The sequence below is a fragment of the Lactuca serriola genome, chromosome 6 (assembly GCF_051521515.1).
Source record: "Lactuca serriola cultivar US96UC23 chromosome 6, Lser_US96UC23_V15, whole genome shotgun sequence".
Taxonomy (NCBI): Eukaryota; Viridiplantae; Streptophyta; class Magnoliopsida; order Asterales; family Asteraceae; genus Lactuca; species Lactuca serriola.
The window spans coordinates 161,377,521-161,400,983 of NC_136413.1; the positions used below are offsets into that span (position 1 = coordinate 161,377,521).

Below are 23,463 nucleotides of genomic sequence, written 5' to 3' on the forward strand. Positions count from 1 at the left end.
AGCCAGCAACTATCAAACGGATCCTACATAAGTTAGATTTTACTTAACCTATTGACTGCTTAACTTACCATGTAGGTTTAAATGAATTTGCTTTGTTTTTGTTGTTTGAAGTGGCCGCTAAAATTTATATAGAATCAAACAAACTCCTCTTTTCTTTCGTCCTTTTCTTATTCGACAACTCCAAAGCAAAAACCAATTATCCTTCACTTTTCTTCTTCTTTTCTTTCTTGTTCCTGATGTACACCTAATTTCACACACAAAAAACTTGGATGATTTCTACTTACTTATTCTTCCTTGTTCTATTCCAAAAATAAGATCATGAAATCAAATATCCTTCTTTCTTCTTCTTGTTTCTTCTTTCTATTCGAGTTACATGAATCAAAAAAATTTCGTTCGAACCTTCAGGTGGTGCTCGGTTGTTGGTTTTTTCGACAAGGAAAGCAACAAGTGGCCAGTGTTTATCAGAGGTTGAGGGTAGTGATATGAGTTGTGTTAAACGAAGGTGGAGGTATTTGGTTTTCGTATTTTTTTTTTCTTCTTTTTTGTTTGGTTTTTCAGAAGGATGAAGATATATGATGAACAGTGGAGTGATTTGGTTTGTTTTTCTTTCTGGTTCATAGTTCGACAGAAAAAGGATCAAATATCCTTTCATTCCTTTCTTCTTCTTCTCTGGTTCACACGAAATCAGAGGCGGAGCTACTAAGGGGCCAGGGGAGGCCATGGCCCCCTGATTTTTGACTTCCTAAATACTTGTAGTATATATAAAATATAGATATTATTTCTTGACAAACTTTTTGGCCCCTCATTAACGTATTAACGTATGTATATATGTAATTTTATAAAGTTATCTACATCTTAATTAAATCTATAAGACAAAAAAATCAATCTTATATGATATTTCATATGAAGCCTAACAAATTAGGAAAACAGATTGATAACTAACAGATTCCATCAGAAATTTTGGAACAATAAAATCAATTATAACAAAATTAGGATTCTAATAAACTAGGAAATAAAAATTCTATAAAACTATCTGAAAATTATTCTACTATCCAGTCTATTAACTCGATTCTTTAAGAAGATACAAAACCCTAGACTAAAATTGTTGCTCACCGGAAAACATTTCACCACCGGAGTGCTAATCTCCGCCGGCCTTGCCGCCAGAAAACACGACGTGTAAATCCGAGGAGAAGCCTCTATCAGTCCGTCGCCAGTGCGTTTTCTATAACCCCTTTTTGTTGTCGGGGATCTCCATCTCTCTACTACGCTGGACTTGTAAATCCGACATTAAGACATTGAATGACCTGCAAATCCTAGGAGAAGCATCCGATAGTCCTTCAACGGTGTATTTTTTGCAACTCCCTTTCTCTTGTCGGTGCTCTCCATCTTTCTACAATGTCGGTTGCCGGATCTAGACTTGTAAGCTCCTCCATCTGATATCTCTTTCTCTATCTATCGTTCACTCCTTTCTCTCAGTAAAGTAGGTTGAATTTTTGTTTTTGAAAGATTAAAAGGCTGCCATATTAAAAAATACTTTTAATGCTATTTTAATGTGTGGTAGTTCCAAAATTCATTGATGTTACTTGATCATATTATTTGTAAATTGTCATTAAGGTATAATTGCAAATTTTATAAAACATATTTCAGTAAAACTAAAATAATTATTTGAATCAATATATAATCATAAATTGTTGTTTTAATTTGCTATTTTGTTAACCATTAGTAAATTATGTTACGTAGTGTATATAAAAATGAAAAAACAAATGGATAAAAAAAGCATGAAATTCTTTTCAAGTGCCCAAAAAGTCACCTAACTATTGCTTTGGATACTAATACCTCTATACCTAGTATTTGTTGAGAACCAATAAATAGTAATGATAAAATTATTTCACATGAACTTAATTTCTTTTTTGAAATTTTTATATGACATAGCTTTGAACAAAATTCGACTAAATTAAAACGTGTTATATGTTTAGTTTCGGCCCCTCCAGTTAAAATGTTTATGTTCCGCCCCTGACACGAAACACAAAGAAATCAAATATTTTTCTTTTTTCTTTGTTCGTGCTTCCTTGTTGCAGGTGGTCTCGGTGGTGTTTGATAGTTGGAACAAAAACGAAAGCAACTGGTGTGTATCATCAGAGAAAAGAAAATGAAGAAAATTACTTGTCTTCACTGTATTGACTTTCTTACAAGTACAAATGCTTTTTATATTACAGCTTACACTACGCACATCTAACTAATATGCACCTAACAGATTAACAACTATGGTTAAGTTAACTACTAAACTAACTATGATTAGAAATGTAACGGTAATACCCCCCCTCAAGATGGACTTTGAAAAATGTTTTTCAAACCCATCTTGGCCATTATAGGTATCATCTTATGTCGAGGTAACGATTTAGTAAAAATGTCTGCTAATTGGTGTGTTGTGCGTATGGGCATGAGTTTGATTGTATTATCCAAAATCTTATCACGAATGAAGTGGCAATCGATTTCGATATGCTTTGTTCATTCATGAAAGGTTGGATTTGATGCAAGCTTGATCGCCGATTCATTATCACAAAAAATTAAAGTAGGCTCATGAGTGTGAATGTTAAAGTTGCTTAGCAAATGATGAAGCCAAATGATCTCAGTTGTAGCAACAACTATTGCTCGGTATTCAGCTTCGATAGATGATCTAGAAACAATGGATTGTTTCTTTGACTTCTAAGAAATCATCAAGTCCCCTAGAAAAACACAAAAGCCAGAAACAGATCTCCTAGTATCCTGACATCCTGCCCAATCAGAATCTGAAAAAGCTGTAATCTTCAAAGAAGGTTTGGAAGAAAAAAACAATCCTTGACCAGGATTGAGTTTGAGGAACTTAAGCAGATGATTAGTAGCTTGAAGATGAGGTAATCTTGGATCTGTAACAAATTGACTTAACCTATTTACTACATAGGTAATGTCCGGTCGGGTTATGGTTAAGTACATTAACCGGCCAATTAAGCGTCTATATTGAGAAGGATCCAATAAGGGTGCCCCATTGAAATTTGATGTTTTACATGCAGGATCCATTGGATAATGGACAGGTTTGGCAGCTAACATACCAGTTTCTTCTAGAAGATTAAGGACATATTGTCTCTGAGAAATATAAATGCCATCTGTTGATCTGGCAATTTCAAGACCCAAGAAGTGTTGCAACTTTCCTAAATCCTTAAGCTTGAATGTGTTGCTTAAAGATTGTTTGATAGAGTCAATTTCATGGAGAGAAGCACCTGTTAACACAATATCGTCTACGTATACTAACAGGGCTACATATGAGGATCTTTTGCCCTTATAAAACAATGAGTAATCAGCTTTCGATTGTGTAAATCCTTGGGAAAGTAGAAATGAAGAAAAAGTGGCATACCGTTGACGAGATGCCTGCCTCAAACCATATAAAAATTTCTCTAGTTTGCATACAAATGGTTTACCATTCGAAGATACAGAATTACAACTATACCCTTGAGGTAACTTCATGTAAACCTCTTCTTCCAAAGCTCCATTCACGAAAGCATTATTCACGTCCAATTGAATAAGAGGCCAAGAACGTTGAGCAGCTGAAGTAAGCAACAATTTGACAGTAACGAGTTTAGCTACTGGGGAATAAGTATCCAAAAAATTGATACCTTCTTGTTGATTGAAGCCCTTAGCAACAAGGTGTGCCTTGTATCGTTCAACAGCACCATTAGAACGTCTTTTGATTTTGTATACCCTGTTAGATCCCAAAGCTTTTCTATCAGGAGGAAAGGGTACTATCGTCCAAGTATTATTGGCTTCAAGAGCCTTTAATTCTTCTTGCATAGCTAATTGCCATTCTTTGGATTTAGATGCTTCAGAATAGGATTGTGGTTCAGATTCAGTTGAAATGGCAAGAGTGAATGCTTGATATTTAGGTGAGAGTTAGGAATATGAGAGAACAGAAGATAAAGGGTATTTTGCATTGGTATCAATGGTCACATTGTTTACTAAACCACAATGATAATCTTGTAGATAAGTTGGACGGGTTCTATTTCTTTGAGGCCTTTGATTTCCAACTGAATGATCTTCATTGAAAATGGGAATGTGATCTGTATTATCAACTGGAACAGATGAATCAGGTAAAGGATCAGAAATAAAAGTATCTTCCTGGGAGCAAGGTATGACCATTGAATGAAAAGGATCTGATTGATGGTTATATGTGGAATGCTTAAAAGGAAAAACATGTTCATGAAACACAACATCACGAGATACGAATATTTCTTTTGTCTTAACATCCATCATTTTATACGCTTTCATTCCCATTGGATAACCAATAAAGATACAACATCTGGCACGTGTAGTAAATTTGTCCCTGTGACTGAGAAGTGTTGAAGCAAAAGTTAAACATCCAAAACTCCTAAATCTTGAATAATCTGGAGGATACTCATACAGCTTTTGAAATGGGGACAAATTATCATGAACATGTGAAGGAGTACGATTGATAAGAAATGTAGCACATAAAATACATTCAAACCAATATGATGTAGGAATATTTGACTGAAAGAATAACGCCTAAGCAACATTTAATAGGTGTTGATGCTTTCGTTCAACTATAGAATTCTGTTCTGGACATTGAGCACAAGAGAATTGATGCAATACTCCTTTTTGATTGAAAAATGCAGTAAAAGCCAACTCCTTTGCATTATCAGACCGAAAACCCTTAATTTTGGTGTTAAATTGTGTTTCAACCATAGCAAAAAATCGTGGAGTTATGCTTTGAACATCAGATTTATGCTTCATCATGTATACCCATGTAAATCTAGTGCAATCATCAACAATAGTTGCAAAATATTGATATCCCTTATAATCCTTTACATGATAAGGACCCATACATCACAATGTACCAACTCAAAAGGTTCATTTGCAATATTCTTGAAAGACTGAAAAGGTAAACGTTTCTGTTTAGCTAAAGGATAAATGGAACATACACTTTTATTCAAATCTTTATTTGAAACAGTGATACTACTAATAGATTGCAACTTTTCATTTGAAGGATGCCCAAACCGTTGGTGCCAACAATCAGCTGATACTACATTCACATTTAATCAGCTGATACTGCATTCACATTTACTTGTGCTTGTACTCCTATACGCATATCCTCAAGCACATAAAGTCCAACATGAACTCTAGCATTGCCAATCGTTATCTTGGTGTGTATCTGCTTCAAAATAGCATAATCATGATAAAACTTTGCCTTAATAGTCTTGAATTTAGCCAATTGAGAAATTGATACCAAATTCAATTCAAACTGTGGCACATAAAGAACATTAGTGAGAGTAATATGTTCATTTATGTTAACTTTTCCCATGCATTCAACTTGAATAACCATTTGATTGGGTAAACAAACACGAGTGTGTGAGATATCCACCAAATCATGAAACATATTTTTATCATTGCAAATATGCCTAGTTGCTCCGGTATCTAATATCCATATATTAGAATTGTAATGACTAGAAAAGAGAGTCAGAACATAATGATTACCTGAAGTGGTAACATGATCATGTGAAACAGAATTTGCTGAAGCCAATTGACCAGTAAGCATAGCAATAAGTTGTTGGCATTGTTCATTGGTAAGATTTGTAAGAGGAGAACTTGTATCATTACCAGAAGACTGACCCTCTGTAGCAGCAGCAACAACATTCACACGAGAATTATTTGAGATTGAGTTTTGATTTGAATGATATCCTGGCGGAAATCCATGCAGTTTGTAACACTTATCAACAGTGTGTCCTGAACGCTTGCAATGAGAACACATTGATGAATTCTTGTTGGAACCTTTGTTGAAATTGTTGTTGGAAACCCGATTTCTTGAATTGTTCAAGTTGTTATTGAAACTCTGAACATTACAAGCCATTGGAATGTTCATAGATTGATTATTTCCAATTTCTCGTTGTCTTTCTTCTTGAATAACCAAGGAAAAGATCCGATTAACTACAGGTATAGGATCCATGAGAAGTATTTGCCCTCGAATTTGGGCATATGAATCATTTAAACCCATAAGAAACATCATAGCGTGTTCAATTTCTTTTGCACCACCACATGTACATAAACCACATGTACAGTGAGTATCAAAATTGGACAATTCCTCCCAAAGAACTTTGAGCTTAGTAAAATACATACTTACAGAGTCCTGTCCTTGAACAGTATTCATCAAATCACGCTTAATTTGGAATATGCGAGGTCCATTGCTCTGTTGAAACCTTTCTTTGAGTTCATTCCAAATTGCAAAAGCAGTTTTTAGGTAAATCACTGAAGAAGAAATTTCTTTAGATATAGAGTTTAGGATCCAGGAAATTACAATACTGTTGTTGCGATTCTAGGCCTTGAAACGAATTACATCAGTATCCGGAGGTTAAGGAAGATCTCCAGTAACAAAATCAAGTTTGTTCGTAACTGAAAGGGCAATTGTCATGGATCGGACCAGGACGCATAACTGTCTCCAATAAGGTGCTGATTGACAAGAAGAGTGCCAGGATTATCCGAATGATGTAGAAAATACGGATCATCTGAAGAAAATTTGAATTTTGAGAACTTTCTCCAGACATTTTGACAAAACAAAAGATCCAGAAAAAAAAGACAAAATTGCAAGAATGGTCCCTGTGGTTAGGTCGAAATTGCCACTTTGGGCCAAACATGTTTAGGCTAGCACTTATGGTCCAAAGGTTTTCATTTTCTTGCCACTTTGATCCAATTTACTTTAAACTTTTTTGTAATGACGATTTTGCCCTTGGATTTTGTTTTTTCAATTATTTATTTATTTAAATACTTTTATAATTAAAAAAAATAAAAAAATAAGTATCTCTCTCTTTCTCTCTCTCTCTCTCTCTCTACCTACCTCCTCCCCCTCTCTCTCTCTCTCCCAAAACCATTTATCGTCCTTTTTTACCCAAACCATCGGAGCCAATCGTCATAACCATAGTGTCGGAACCCTAACTCCACCTTCACTAACAAATCTCATCTCCACCACTCCATCTTCAACAATTTAATCGATGGCCATTATCTGTTTCCACTTCAATTTATATGCGTACATGGTACCAGCCTACCTCTAGAATGATTTAAAAAGTAAACTGGTTGGAAACATGTGGCAATAGAAATTCATGTCTAACTGCCTGTTAGTTAGACGTTGAAGAACAAACTGCACGTTGACAAAACAATTACAAGAAGAAATATTCATTTAATGGCATAAAACTTGAACAGCTTACACAATTAGACAAAATTGCAGTATTCTTTTATGAAATTGGTGCTAGCTCTTCCCCTATCAAACAATAAACTCAAACACCCAATCCAAATACCCATTGATGTCTATAAAAAAATGAAGGCAAACAATCGGAGCTATTGCCTCGTTTCCAACCTCAACGACTAGCTGGAGACCCTTTCCCTTAAGGGGATTCTTTCAAAACAAAAAAAAAAACGGAGATACCTTATACATGTGAACTTCAATTACCTAACAATCTATACTCGAACCTTTTCTCATCCTTCTGTCAATCCTTGCTGACAAACCGTCCCCACCGGAGATGCCCCCCTCCTCGTGACTGAGTAACCATCGCCAGAGATCGAATGCTCCTTGTTTGTTATAGATTACCACCATCAAGCCACTTCCTACCTTCGATCCTATTTCTTCGTCTCAGACCAACTGAGGACCAAAGACCTTTTCCCCCCTCTCTCGACGCCCACCTTCCCTCCCTTCCTCCTTCGCACCTTACAGTCAGATTGGAACGAGCAAAACTTTGCTGCTTCTTCACACATTCGTCACTTCGGTCTCGTCGACCTCAAAGACAATCTCAGCCTACAATTCGACAGACGAAGCCTTATGCTCCATTCTACCAACGTCGTTGATTTTATCTATGTCAATTCCTTCGTGTTTGACTTCCTTTCGTTTGACAATCAGACAAAAAACGAGGGCATATGAGCCCTAATTTCATTAAGTTCGGCCACTTAAACACAATCAATATCTCATGAGATCCCTTTTTACATAAAAGCCCTAAATCATTTTGTGTTTATAAGAGAGAGAGAGAGAGAGAGAGAGAGAGAGAGAGAGAGAGAGAGAGAGAGAGAGAGAGAGAGAGAGAGAGAGAGACCTATTTTTTGTTTTTCTTTTAATTATAAAAGTATTTAAATAAATAAAAAACTGAAAAAACAAAATCCAAGGGCAAAATCGTCATTACAAAAAAGTTTAAAGTAAATTGGACAAAAGTGGCAAGAAAATGAAAACCTTTGGACCATAAGTGCTAGTCCAAACCTGTTTGGCCCAAAGTGGCAATTTCGACCTAACCATAGGGACCGTTCTTGCAATTTTGTCAGAAAAAAATAACGATCTTAAAGAAGAAAACAAAGAGATACAAATTGATTGAATCAAGCAATCAAGAAAAATCAAAGGAGAGAAATCAATCAAAGATCGTGAAGAAAGAACAATCAAGAATCAAGATTGAAATTGAGGATGCGGAAGCAAAAACCACGCTCTGATACCATATCATCAGAGAAAAGAAAATGAAGAAAATTACTTGTCTTCACTGTATTGACTTTCTTACAAGTACAAATGCTTTTTATATTATAGCTTACACTACGCACGTCTAACTAATATGCACCTAACAGATTAACAACTATGGTTAAGTTAACTACTAAACTAACTATGATTAGAAATGTAACGGTAATAGTGTGAAAGGTGAAAACGAAGGCAGCAATGGGTAGTCATAACAGCTGGTCAGTCTTGATGGTGATCACGATGGTGATGCTGGTTCTCAGAGCTGGAAAAGGTGGTGATAGTTTACGGTTGCAGCAGAGATGGGGTAGGGCTGTTGCAGACCGAAGGCAGCAACAGGAAGGAGACTAATTGCTGGTTCTGATGATTGACGACGGTTCAGAGTGGGGATGGAAACTGGAAATCGAGGTTGCAGTGGATGGAGATGCTAAGGTTGTTGCAGCTCTAGGTAAAGGAGGTGATTAAAACCGGTTTTGTTTTCGGTTGTGGGAAAAACGAAAGCAACAGGTGAGTGCACAGAAGGTCTTCGATTCCAAAAAAACTTGGCACATAATAGAGAAGGGTACCTAATTCCACGTAAGGGATGGAGTAAGATGGCCATGTAAAATTTAGTTGTGTTTTCCCGGTCATGTTTTACCTATAGTTCCCACATGGAAATATGAGAACAAAAAGTCAAGTTTAATGGTATTTTTTGATCGGTTTCTTAATTAAGCTTAATATTATTTTTTGAACAGGATAAACTTTCATGGTATATTTTGTACAAATTTGAAACTTAATTACCATTTTGAGTGAGTAAACATGAGTTAACCTATTTACAATAGAAAAAGGTAAATTAATTAACTAAAAATTATATCACTCAAATTAGTTACAAGCTTAAATAAAATTTCAAAGTACGATAAAAACATAATTCTAATTTAAATACATATAAATTGTTCAATAATAATTAAAATATTTAATTTCAAAGTAATTTTGGACAGTGGTCAGTACTGTCGACACAAAAATAAATAAATAAATAAATAAAAAAGATGAGAATTAGGATTTTTTTAAACATAAATAATAAGACAACATTATAATTTATGAATTAGTATTTAGATTGCTGCATAATAATATTTAAATAAGTATTAAAATAAATATATAATAAAATTAAGTGGATAGACAGGTTGAAAATGACTTGATAATTTTTATTTAACCCAACCCATTTAATTTAAATGGATTTAAAATCTCAACCCAACCCGTTAATTTTGGATAATTAGATTGGGTTGGTAGGTTGTGTCGATCATTGTTTTTCTACTACATACACACAGACATGCATAGTAAAAATGACGTTTTGTATAATAATAATAATAATAATAATAATAATAAGACATGTGCATCTCCTTTTGGCATATGCACAATATTTGCATTTTTTAAATAGGGAAAAAATCTATTAACCGTAAATTATTCCAGATGGTTTATACACACGTACTACTTTACTCATAAATCTTAATCCTAATAAAAGAGTACTTTTAATGACGTGGCATGTCCTTATGCCTTCTCATCCTTCAAGTTAAATTATTTTTTTACCCCGACTTTTAATCTCTCCTTAACCGGCTCAATTCTTCTTCATTTTCAGGAAACTCATTCGCTTCTCTTTAAAATCATAATCAAAATTCAAATCCTCCCAAATTTAAGCCGTAATTTAAGTAATGATCTACAAAACGTCGAGAATTCGTCGGTGTCATGGGATTATAAATTTATAATTGGATGTTTTGGCAGCAGGGCAGAAGCATCGGCTAGGGTTTATGTTTTCTAAGAATTCGTCGGTATAATCATCTTCTTTGTATGTTCTCAAATTGTTGTACTTTACCATTGTATTTACGATTTTTTGAACTTGATTTATAAAATTGTTGGATTTAGGATTTTGGAAATATATTTGTTCATTCTATTTTGATTTGATATTCGGATGTGGTTGAGGGTTATTATATCGTGGTGTCGACCTTGAGCTTTTCACTTGGAGCTACAGATTATGGAGTTATATTTCTTTGGCAAAGGTTGAGAAGTCTTCATCTCTATCTCTACTTTAGCCTAACATGTAAATCAAATATTTAAATTTCATTAACTTTACTCATTCGCACCCTCCTAAGTTGCTACATGTCAATCATCCTTTCTAAATTTCTACATGAGAACGACAAAGTGTATCGCAAGGATCAGTGATGTTGGGGAAATTATCTTTGGTCTGGTGATCTACCTCTTGGTACGACATTTCTTCTTCAATGACCAAGACCACTATAACATCCATAACTTTTACGTCAAATTTTAAAATTTTCAATCATAAATAAAACCCAATGGTATTGTTTACAGAAAATGTTTTCAAATCATTATTCAATCAAAGTGTCCCAAAAGCCAGATCATAAGGATGAGGAGCGGTACGGTCATGCATTCGCCTTTCCATGATCTCCTAAAGTACTTGAAACAATAACTGTAAATTGTAAGCCTGAGGGCTTAGTGTGCTACCCCCAAAATGCCAATACCACACTGATAATATCATATCAGTAATAATCAATCAATCAACATGCATACTGGGCCATCGACCTGACTGGTCCGCCCTACAGGCCTACAGTCTAACTGAATCTATACCGAGCCTTCAACATGACTGGACCGCCACGTGGGCCTACAGTCTCCTCAGATCGCTCATAGGGTATGTTGACCTTCAGCACAAAGCAGGACCGCCTCAACCCAACCGACGAGCAAATAATCATGTGCGCATAACTAACATATACTGGCATATAGAGACATCAAATATATCTATCTTACTGATCATCAATCATAGCGATTCCTCATAACTAGAGCACTGTCCCAGCAGGCCACTAACATACCAATCCCTAAGGATCATAAAAACATAACATAATGTCTATCCTGCTTCCGATCTATCAGATCATAATCTCATACATATCATATCATAACCATAACAACTAAAGGGCTGACCTTGGTGCCTTAGACCGTTTTGATACAGTGAGGATAACTCACCTTGCAGATGTCGACTCGGTAGATGAACTCCAACTCTTGGATCACTGCCAAAAACTCCACCACGTATTACCATAATACCATCATACCCATCAGTTCCCAACTTTTCAAGGTACTCCATAAACCAACTAGTCAACCCTTGGTCAAAGTCAAAGTCTTCAGTCAAGGTCAACAGTCCATGTTGAACCTTACTCGCCGAGTACCCTCGGATACTCGCCGAGTTCCTTGAAGTACTAGTCCACTCGCCGAGTAATCGGAGGGACTCGTCAACTTCCTTTGGTTTACGATCGAACTTTAAGGCCACTCTTCGAGTTTCCTTCTTGCAACTCGACGTTTACACACGCATACATAAATTGGGGAAACTTCAACTGACTCGTCGAGTTCTATGGCAATCTTCATCGGATTCGCCGAGTTGTTCATCCAACTCGCCGGGTCCAGGCTTATCTTCATATGACTCGTCGAGTCGACCTTGTAACTCGCCGAGTTCCTTCAGTCTTTAAGCCATATAGACTCTTTTAAGCCATGTAGTGGCTCCAATATAGATCCAAGCTCCTAAGGCATGCTTTTCACGTAAGGTTGCAAACTTTACGTGCATGCATAGCTAAAAAGGCTCTAAATGTAAAATCCAAGCTCACAATGGGGTTCCATACTCAAGGAAAGCTTCATACATGGTCAAACTCAGAGCTTTATGACTCTAGGACCCAAGAAGTGTCCAGATCTAAAGTTACAATTTCAGATCTAGCTCATATCCCACAATATCATCACAATCAAACCATAAAAACCCTAGATCTCAACCAAATGAGGTCTAGAAGGAAAAATGAGGTAAAGGTGGCGACTTGATACCTCCAAATGATGCTAATTGAGGTAGATTTCTGATTCCCACACCTTCCTTGCTCCTAGTCTCTTGCCCTCCAAGCTCTTCCTTTCCAAAAACCTTCTTTCTAAAGCTCAAGACACACAAGAATGAAGCACCACCCGAATTAGGGTTTCTATGAGCTCTCAAGGACTGCAAAGAGGCCAAAGGAGGCTTAAGCCTCTTTAAATAGGGTGCAAAACCCCGGGATTTAGGGTTTCATCTGTCAGCTCCTACTCGTCGAGTCCCTTCATGGACTCGGCGAGTAGGTCACTAAACACGCGATCCCACCCTGCTGCTACTCGACGAGTAATGCAACCAACTCGTCGAGTAGGACTTAAAACCAAAGAAAGTCTTATTTACATCAATACCTGAGAATCGGGGCGTTATAACCACATTGAGTTTGGTTGCAGCGGTTCCAATACTCTCTTACCCATCGCTAATAGGTATTATCTCTAACCACTATCTGACCCTTCTTCTCCCATCAATTTGAACCCCACCTAATTCAACTATACGACTATATCTAACAATTTCAGCTTCATTACTTTCCCTGTGTTTCTTTCTTGCAATTCACCTATTTTTGGAATATCATATATTTGTGGCCTGATCCTTCTAAATTTTACTTATGTATAAAAATTGCACTTGTAGGCTTCAAGCTTTGTATGATGGCAAAGCTTATGTTGGAGGTCATCTTCCAGACCCATACTTCTTCTTGACAGAATAATTAGTGTGCCATAATCCAAACTTTCGGTATAAACTAAAACTTCAATCTTATTTTATGTTTGTAAATGTTGTGTTTTAGTTTTTACATTGATACATTTTATAATAACTTATGTTCAAAAATCTCATCCAGATTACTTTCCACTTAAATTTGTAACATATGAACGATGGTCAGAATTAAAACCAAAAAAAGGGAGTATATCCGGCTGGATTAAGGATGCTTTACTTAATGATAAAAAGGAAATACAATAATCTTTTCAACATAATCTTAGTTTTATTCTCAACAGTGCTCCAATGTGGGATAGATATATTCAAATGCTTCTTTTAATATTATGTTTAGTTAGTTGTATTTTTAAGTATTTACTTTTTTTATGCAGGTTCGAGCTAAAAAATAAAATGTCTTTGTTAGGAGGTTTTTTAGAATTCAAAGGGAAGCAAGATGATACCATGTTAAGTAATATAAAAGTAATGACTTGTATCTATGTTAAAATTTATAAAATCATTTTTTTTTTCCTTTTTTACTTTAGTCAAGAGCAAGAAGTGTTTTATGTATTAGATCTTGGGGCAAATTTCCATGTTTCTTGAGTGCGGTTAACCAAAAAGTCATCTATTCAATGTCAAAAGTTTGTTGAGGTGTCAAATCCTCCTCAATTGATGGTTGGAAATTCATAATGGAAGTGGATATGCATTGACTCTATGATGATTGACGAGTAAGATTTTCTATTTTATCTAATCTAAATCAAAATATATTGTTGTATCAACAACTAAAGCTTTTGTTTGATGCCATTGCTGAAAGTAGAGCAGATTTGGTTCTGAGTGGTAATACTACATTGCTGAAATTGCAATAATTTTGGTTCTCAATTTCATGCTGATTTTAATAGCGTTTTTAATGGTTGCTTACTCTTCAGTATGGCTGCTCAAAGTTGTTTGCTATGATATGATGGTGATAGTGAAGTTGTATGCAACTTTTGGGGCTTTATCCATTTAGCTTTGTTGCGGCTAAATCACTTGGTGTTGCATTTCTTCATGGTTATATTTTGGTAGTAATGATATTTTGTTAAAATTGCTTCCAAAATTTACATATAGGACGTAGTTGTTTGATAAATATGATCATTCATTTGCGTAAGCTATCTAAATTACACGAGATACAAATAATATTAAAATGTTAGCATAATTAAAATATGTTAAACAAGAGGTACATATTCATCAATTATGTGATGCATGATGCTACGTTTGATGAGACATAGGTATAAAATAAAACATATTTAAACCGACATAATAGGTTTGAGGTGGTAATAGTAAACCAAAAATTTATGTGAACCATTCTAAAGATGAGTTGCATGTAATTAGCTAGGGGTGAGCAAAAACCGCACCGCAACTAAAATTAACCGCAAAACCCGCATAAACCGCAACCAATAAACCACAACCGCAATAAAAACCAATTGTGAGGTTTTCTGTTTTTCAAAAACCGCAAATTTGCGGTGCGGTGCGGTTATTAGTTTTCAAAAACCACAAAAAAAAACCGCACCGCATATATTATATACAACTTTTTTTTATTAATTATTAATATATTAAATATTAGAAATAAGACAAGTTTCATGAATGAAAGATAAATAAAATACTAGAACACAAAAGTATTGTTTTTTGTTATGTTTAACTTTGAAAAATGATGAAATTAGACAATTTTAAGAAATTTATTGTTAATTACTATTGATTTGACATTTTCAAGATATTATTTGTTTGTGATTTAAGTTAATTGTCTTATACATTATGATTTTTTATTATTAAAAGTAACATGTTTGAACTCTTAAAACAGTTTGAGCTCTAAATTGTGGTTAAAAACCACACAAATAACCACACCAAATCAATGCGATATTTTATGTTAGTTTTGGTTTCGTACCAAAAATAACTCAAAATTCCATAAGGCACTAATATCGTACTTTTTTTAATTTCATTCCAAATTACGATATTAATCAACGATTTAAACCTTAGAGGAAATTGAAACATTTCATTTTACGACATATATATGTAAATGGTAATGATATTTGTTGATCTATTCTCTGTTTTTGGAATATGACATTTTCCGTATATAACAAATCACCGAAAGAAAACCATTCACTCAAACAAAACTATTCAAACTATTCGACGGAACTAAAAAAACAAATTATGATATATATTCCTTTTAAAATGCATATAATAATATCCTTGTGTATATTATGGTTAACTATAATGCTTTTAAATTTAAACAATAACCGAAAATTATTTTGTGGACTCTTAATTGATGTTTTAAGATAAAACTATTATGTATAGTTTTAACCTAAAATGACAACGTATTTTTGTTTTTAGCCTAAAATAACAATGTACTTTTAAATTTAACCCAAACTAACAACATATTTTTATTTGTAACCCAAAGTAACATATTTCTATTTTTATCATGAAATAGTCAGCAGAAAGAAAACTCATCGCCGAAATAAACTATCTGTCGCCATGCATCGCTATATCTTGAATTTCATGTTCTTTTATCCAAAAAAAAACGTACTTATCTTTCTTAAAAGATAATAGCATCTTACTTCTATTTCTTGCTACTAATACAGATACTGCTTTTCATTTTATACCCATAATAGCAACGTACTATTCAATTATATATTTCAATATACAACATCATCATCTTATCATTAATCTAGAAATAAAGAACGTCGTTTGTATCTTCAAACAATTTTACAAATTAATTGAAATTAATTTTTAATTTTTAATATTTTTTTAATTTTGTTACCCGTGGATTCCACGGGTTGTAACCTAGTCACTACTATAGTAGCTATTCAAGAATAAAATAAACAATGTTTTTATATATATGAGCATATACACCTTTTTCTGATTTTTTATACAATTCTCTTATAAAAAGGATAGGTGTAAGGTGTATAGTGCATGTGTGTTTCGTTAAGCAAAAAAAACACGTTAAAGACTCTCTCCGTTATTTGATTTATCTATTGATCTTGTCTCATGTTTATATTATTCTCCAAGTTAAATACTTTAAATTCGCTAACAACCGTTTAACAAGTGTAACTACATTACTAATATAATTAAAAAAAAAAAAAATAAAGTACATTTCCAACATCAATAAACCAAAAATCGGTTATTTCATTCACCTTTATACAAAGGTTTTCGCTTCTCAGAAAACGCATTCAACCCTTCTAACCTATCACCCGTCACCAATATCTCTTCATAGCATTCTTCTTCCAATTCCAAACCACACCCAATCTCCATTTCTAAACCATGGTTAATCGCTCTTTTAGCCATCCGTATAGCCACAGGACCCTAATAACATTAACTCATAATATTATATTACAATAAAAATATTTCATATAATATTAATAAATGTACCTTTTGATTTATCTCACGTGCAATTTCAATCGCCTTTGAATACGCATCACCCGCAGGAACACAATAGTTAATCAGACCTACATGAAGTTATTTTAAGGTTTGTACTTTTTTTACCCATAATAGCAATGTACTTATATTTATTTGGTTATATAAAATATAAGTATATTTTTAAGATTGGTATATAAATAATAAGTATATTGCTATTATGTGTAAAAATAAAATACCAAATGACAATGCTTCTTTGGGAGTGATCTTTCGGCCTGTGAAAATAAGTTCTTTGGCTATTGAGCTTCCAATTAACCTAGGAAGCCTTTGTGTCCCTCCAGCCCTGTAAAAAATAAATAAAAATATAACAACCATTTTTTTTATTTAAAAATATATATATATATTCTTATATTATGCTTTATGCATAATTTGCATACATACGCTGGTATTACAGCAAGACTGGTTTCTGGTAAGCCAAGTTTGGCATCTTCTCCTGAAGACATGTCAAATTATTAAAAAATGAAAATTGTGTAAAAAAAATATCATAAATAATAAATAATTGTTAATGTACTTTTTAATTTTGTATTACCACATATTCGGATATCACAAGATAAAGCCATTTCAAGTCCCCCACCCAATGCTGCACCTTCTATAACTGCAATAGTTGGGATTTGAAGTGCCTAAACATGGAAATTTTATTTAAAAACTAAAATTTTAATTAAAGAAAGGATAACAAAGATAATGAGAGTAATACAGTATGAGACTCACCTCTAAGAATGAAAATGTTGACCTTAGTGAGTTGACAAAAGCTCGAACTTCGGGTATATCCATGGTTCTTCTTTCCTAAGTGAGAATCGAAAGTATTTATGATCAAGAAGTTGAAATTGTAACTTTAAAGAATTGCAGGTTTTAAAAGCTACCTTCAAATCAGCACCTGCACAGAAGACTTTAGAGACTGAGCTGCATATCATCAACACTTTTGCAGATGAGTCTACACTTACAGCTTCAAAGCTATTCTGTAGTCCTTTTAGAAAATCCTTCCCAAGGGCATTTTTAGCTTCGGGTCTATTCATGTTAATTTGGATAATTCCTGTCAAAGAAACAGTAACAAGTAATTTGATTTGTTTCCTAAGTTTCATCGAAGAGTTTGGGTTTCCATGGTGGTAAAATCATATAGTTATTTGTAATTTAGGGAGGAGGAGACAACTATCTGTTTTAGATTAGGAAACAGATCGAAATTTCAACACTAACTAAAGCGAGATATCTGTGCCTAATTGCAAATGAGATCATTGAAGATACTCAGAACGCTGTTTCATTTTCAACATTAATCAGGATCTCGAAGTATTTACCTAAAACTCTAACCCTAATAAAAATACACCTTCCTCTACGCCTAATTTGGGGGAAAAGATTCTTACGGATGTTTTCCGATATTAAGGCAAGAAGTAGAGCAGATTACACCGAGAGAGAGAAAGTATTTCAGTTGAGAAAAAGAACTATATACTCAAAAGTAGCATATGATCGTAATAGTTACCTGAATCGGCATCGGAAAGTTTTTGAACTTTGACGGATTCCGAAGCGGACTGAAGGAGGAGTGTTCGGATACTCTGGAATTGCAGTCGAGAGGGTAATAAGTAGGATTTTGTATCATTGAATGATCGATTGCAAAATCGTTTGCCAATGCTGGAGAAAACCACCATTTTTGGTTTTGATTACATGCATATGAACGACAATCCAACAATCCAAGTCGTTGATCAGAGGGATAAGTAGCAGCGAAAAGCTCAGAGTAAAAAAAAAAAAAGTCAAAGTACGGTGATGGTGTTAAAAATGGTAAAAGAAGGTTAAATGTCATATTAGAATTTTTTGTATTTGTTTTAAAAGATCACTAAATTATTTTTTTGTACATTTAGGGAATGAAGTCCGAATTTACCGTTTTAAAATGTCCTTATCTGACCTAATACCGGTAAAATCTGGTCCTCTACCCCTCTTCACGTCGTTACCCTCTTCGAACTCGCCGTCATCGTCTCCCTCATTCTTTCCTTCACCTACCTTCTAGGGTTCTTTGGCATCGATTTCGTTCAATCCTTCATCGGTACCTCACGTGTGGACTGCCGGAGAGCGGCTTCGATTCGACGGGAGACGTTAGAGAGAAAACCAGGAAGGTCGTTATTAGGGTTACCACTTGAAGGATTCGATTACAATTCGATATTTGGGCAGTGTTGTGAGATGCCTATTGGTTATGTTCAGGTACCTGTCGGAATCGCAGGACCTTCGTTGTTGAATGATTGCGAGTACATGGTGCCCATGGCTACGACATAGGGATATTTGGTTGCGATTTGCTCGACTTCAAAGCATTAAATGCTCAATCGCCGGAAAAAATCTCTACATTAGATTCACATGTAGCACAAGTGCTGCAATGGGGATGAACATGGTGTCAAAAGACGTCCAAAAAATTCTAGATTTTCTTCAAATCGATAAAATCGGGTTTTCATTCGATTTTAAGCCCTTGAGGATATAAATTTGTACAAAATCTGAAATTTGAAATTGATGTATAACAGGTTTTAATCTCAAGTAGCATTACAATAAAACTGGTGTACAAAGAATCTGAAATCAACAATTGAAGCTTGGATTAACAAAAAAAGAAGATGAATTGGATTGTTCCGATTCACGTTTCTGCTGCTCCGATTCGCGTTTCTGGTACACCGATTCACGAAGAAGATGAATTAGATTGTTCCGATTCACCACAAATGATTCTAAAATGGGAAGTACTTCAAATTAGTTTTGGGGATAAGTTTGGAGAGGGGAAACATGTTACTGTTACAGAGGAGGAGGTTGGAGGAGATGAGGCTACAGTTTGAGATTAAAACATGTTATAGTGGGTCAGGTGACTTTTTTAACAGGTCAAACAATACTTTATTCCCTTAATGTACAAAAAAAAGTTGGGTGACCTTCTTCTATACTTATAAAGCTAACATTTTTCCTTGAACCTCATACATTTGAAACATCCCACAAAATTTTCTAAGCACCTCATGCATTTGAAACCTCCTATTTTAATGAATACCACTCAAAAGTCTCTTAATAATGATCAACAATTCAAAGGTTTTATAACTTATGTAATATATTTAATAAACAATTAATGGATAATCTACTATAAAAATGCCAATCTCTTTGAGTAGACACACAAATACAAATCACATACAAAATTCACAAAGAAAACAAGTTTAAAGTTTTTTGTGTTGGTTTGAGGGCTTTAGACCATTTTTTGAGTCATGTTATTATGTTGGAGTTTTTAATTTGTAAGTTTTTATATACTAATTCTATATTTTATTGGTTTAAGTATTCTTTTATAACAATCATTGTATGTTGTGGTTGAAATTTTAGTGTAAATTAGATTAGATTCATGTTATCGATCATATGTTACAGAAGGTGATATAGATAATATTTAATTAAATATTGTATATATATTTGTATGTTTATATTGCTTCAAAGCAAAAATTAATTAAAAATCATAGATATGTCATAATATCAATATTATCCATACAAGTCTCTTTTAAAATGCAAATTGTCTATCTTATCATTTTATATTTATTATATGCTTAACATTTTAATTATAATAATAAGTGTTTTTGAAATGTTTTCTTTCAATTATTAATAATAATAAGTGGTTTTAAAATTAATGAACAATAATTATAAATAATAAAATCAAATTATAAAAATCATAGATATGTCATATTATACATGCAAGTCTCTTTTGAAATACAAAGACAAAATTGCAAGAAATGGTCCCTGTGGTATGTCTAAAATTGTTACTTTAGGCCAAACAAGTTTAGACTAGCAGCAATAGTCCAAAAGTTTTCATTTTGCTACGGTTTTGGTCCAAAACAGTCTAAAAATTCTAAAAGTGACGGATTTGCCCTTTTCTATTTGTTTTTTGCTTTTCTTTTTGTTATTTAATTATTTGATAACTAAAAAATAAAAAATAAATAAAATAAAATAAAATCTCTCTCTCTCTCTATCTCTCTCTCTCTCTCTCTCTCTCTCTCTCTCCATTTGGGTTTATCTATTAAGAACATCTTCATAATCTTAAGAACACTCAAGAACATCTTAATGAACTCAAGAACATCTTCTAACACTGTCACCGGTCGACCACCGTTTGCCACCACAACAACCTGCCACCACTGTCGTATGTCAGCTCCATCTCCACCTAAATTATTTCTACCACTTCATATCCATCTAAAAAACATCCTAAAAACAAAAACCATACACAAAAACAAAAGAACTACACTCATAAAACCATACACAAACACACTCATAACCCTACACCACCTAATGTCACCTTCAATCACCCAAGACCTCCCTTATCCCTCCATTACCACCATCCCTAACAACTAGAAATGTAAAAAAAGAGATAAAATAAGGGGTTGCCATCGATTCAGAAAGTAGAAAAATGAGAGCTATCATCGAGTATAGAAGAAGGAGAAAGAGGGTACCACTTTGGGTGACTGTGTTTGTCAAATGGATTCTGAGAATCGAAAGGGGAGGGGTCTGATTTCTAATTTGATACTACCGTTCAGTTCATTGGCGAAGAAAGAAATCTGTCGACCACCACCTATGCAACCCCTCTCTGCCTCCCTTTCGGTCGTGTAGCACCAGCAAACACATATCCCTTCACCTACCATCACATCGTTTGTAAGCGCCTCCTCCAAACATTATTCCTCCGCTACCTGATCTATTCTGATTCTTCATAAGTTGCTGTTACAGAGAGGTGATTCGAGGATCTTCACAAATTAGGGTTTCATCTCGCCACCCTTCTAGTTTCTAGGGTTTTAGACGTCGTTTAGGGTTTCAGAAGAAAATCTCACGACGAACAGATCTGGGTAACACCTTACATCGATGCTGGAAGTCAATCTTTGTCACCGCTTCTTTTTTTGCCCTTCCTCGATCTGTTGATACCCTCTATTTCCTTCTTCTTTGAGCTTCATCTCCATTCTCAATGCTCGATTTTTCCGGCGATGTTGTGTTGATTACCACCGGTGGTGGTCGACGTATTGGAGAAGGAGCGAGGTGGTGCAAAAGTCACCAACATTTGTGTTTAATGGATGTGGAACGGTGCCACTGATCGAAGATGGTGATGTGAGAGAGAGAGAGGAGAGAGAGAAATTTTATTTTATTTGATTTATTTTTTATTTTTTTTATTAATTGAATAATTAAATAACAAAAAGAAAAGCAAAAAACAAATGGAAAAGGGCAAATCCGTCATTTTTAAAATTTTTAGACTATTTTGGACCAAAACCGCAACAAAATGAAAACTTTTGGACTATTGCTGCTAGTCCAAACCTGTTTGGCCCAAAGTAGCAATTTTGGACATACCACAGGGACCATTCTTGCAATTTTGTCAAATACAAATTGTCAATGTTATCACTTTATTATTTAGTATATGTTTCATATTTAAATAATAATATTAAGCGTTTCTTAAAACTCTTCTATAACTTATTAATAATAATAAGTGGTTTAAAATTAATGAACAATAATTTTAAATAATAATAACATCAAATTATAAATTACATAACATTAGCTACAAACAAATTGTACTTTAAATTAACATCATTATTGAAATTAGAAAATAATCGCATAAATAAAAATTTAAAGTAATCAATCATAACAACTAGGTGTTAACCCCGTGTATTACATGAGTTGATTAAAAAATATATTAAATATTAAAGTGTAACATCAAATATTTTTGAAAATAAAATTTCGAAATAATAAAGAAGGAAAAACATATTCATTGCAATTTATTGTCACATTTATTACAATAAATACTTTACATATATAAGTATAAGTATTATATGATTTTTTAATTTTAAAATTTGAAAAAATCCATAAAATGACGTGTGGATATTATTTATTTTAAAAATACTACAAAATGACAAGTGTCAAAATTAATAAGAGATTGACAAGTGGCAAAATTTATCTTCATTTATTAGGGAGGATTGTTAAAAGTAATACTACATAGATAAATATATTTAATTCTATTTATAAGGAAGGTAGGTTGATATCAATGAATATTATTGTTCAAAATAGTTAAGATTTTATATATAAGTTAGTGTAAAAATAATATGTCAAAGTTAATGTCAATAACCTAACCATTATAAACATATATATTTTCAATATTCTAACAATATAATGTCAACCTACGCCGCGCAACGCGCGGAAATTCGTCTAGTTTAAAATAAACACGAAAAATTCGATGAGCTAATATGACATTTGCCCTTTTGATACAAGATGGTTTTACCTTTCTAAGTTTTTAAAGGATTATAGGGAAGCTTTCAAAGTTAATATTTTTAATTATGCAAAGGTATTTGGCTAAGTTTGTTAAAACAACTTATTAGCTTAACAAGTTAAAAAAATATTTGAATTAAAATAACTTATTCCGATTGGAAACCGCTAATATGCCATTTTTTCATAAGTTACTTTTTCTAACTTATTATCTTATAAATAAATAACCTAATAAGTAATAAACTTTTTTTGTCAAACACCCTGAAGGACTTTGAAGTTGAGTTGTTCGTTTGGATGGAACGGTTTGATCTGATCCAATCAAATGAATCCAAATTGATTTATGAATCTGAATAGTCCAAACTATATTCAAATCCGATCTGATTCAATTACATTTCAGTTGGATCGGTTTTAATAATTCGGTTTTCAACAACCGAAACATTTTAAAACGACATATAATTATAATATTATCCACTTTTACAGAAGAAGCAAAAAAAAATTAGATATGATTTGAAATTTATAAACAACTACTAAGAATGTATATTATAGTTTAATATTGTATAGAAAAAAAAAACTTTTGAGAGAAAATGCATATTAATGTTTGTTATTAGCTAAAACTTTTTGAACATATTTGAAAAATAAATTACAAACTTAATAAATAATTATAGAGATATTAATGGACTATTCGGTTCTTATTTTATAAACCAAAACCAATCTGAATCCAAAATAA

The 23,463-nt window shown here is 33.6% G+C and overlaps 2 protein-coding genes across 2 annotated transcripts; both read right to left on the reverse strand.

The window, feature by feature from the left end:
- Positions 1 to 3,924: 3,924 nt before the first annotated feature.
- On the reverse strand, positions 3,925 to 6,587 carry LOC145060333 (uncharacterized). The gene is made up of 4 exons (XM_079008021.1): positions 6,464 to 6,587; positions 5,134 to 6,306; positions 4,887 to 5,071; positions 3,925 to 4,554 (listed from the first exon to the last, which is right to left on the reverse strand). The coding sequence occupies exons 1-4, from the start codon at positions 6,585 to 6,587 to the stop codon at positions 3,925 to 3,927; spliced, it is 2,112 nt and encodes a 703-aa protein (XP_078864147.1).
- Positions 6,588 to 16,050: 9,463 nt separating this feature from the next.
- On the reverse strand, positions 16,051 to 18,204 carry LOC145057197 (ATP-dependent caseinolytic (Clp) protease/crotonase family protein). Its single transcript, XM_079004977.1, has 8 exons — positions 17,995 to 18,204; positions 17,384 to 17,553; positions 17,232 to 17,306; positions 17,053 to 17,143; positions 16,905 to 16,956; positions 16,703 to 16,806; positions 16,479 to 16,555; positions 16,051 to 16,412 (listed from the first exon to the last, which is right to left on the reverse strand). Exons 1-8 carry the CDS (start codon positions 18,158 to 18,160, stop codon positions 16,236 to 16,238), a joined length of 912 nt encoding a protein of 303 aa, XP_078861103.1. The 5' UTR covers positions 18,161 to 18,204; the 3' UTR covers positions 16,051 to 16,235.
- Between the last annotated feature and the right edge of the window lie 5,259 nt (positions 18,205 to 23,463).

Bases quoted from the DNA above. Each gene is read 5' to 3' on its own strand.
- LOC145060333 (XM_079008021.1), bottom strand. From the start codon at position 6,587: ATGTCTGGAGAAAGTTCTCAAAATTCAAATTTTCTTCAGATGATCCGT. The intron at 6,307-6,463 runs GTCCGATCCATG...CTATATCTAAAG, and splicing joins GGAGACAGTTATGCGTCCTG to AAATTTCTTCTTCAGTGATT. The intron at 5,072-5,133 runs GTATAGGAGTAC...ATGTGAATGTAG, and splicing joins TTATGTGCTTGAGGATATGC to TATCAGCTGATTGTTGGCAC.
- LOC145057197 (XM_079004977.1), bottom strand. From the start codon at position 18,160: ATGGTGGTTTTCTCCAGCATTGGCAAACGATTTTGCAATCGATCATTC. The intron at 17,554-17,994 runs GTAACTATTACG...TTTCTTTGACAG, and splicing joins ACTTTCCGATGCCGATTCAG to GAATTATCCAAATTAACATG. The intron at 16,807-16,904 runs GTATGTATGCAA...TATTTTTTACAG, and splicing joins AGTCTTGCTGTAATACCAGC to GGCTGGAGGGACACAAAGGC.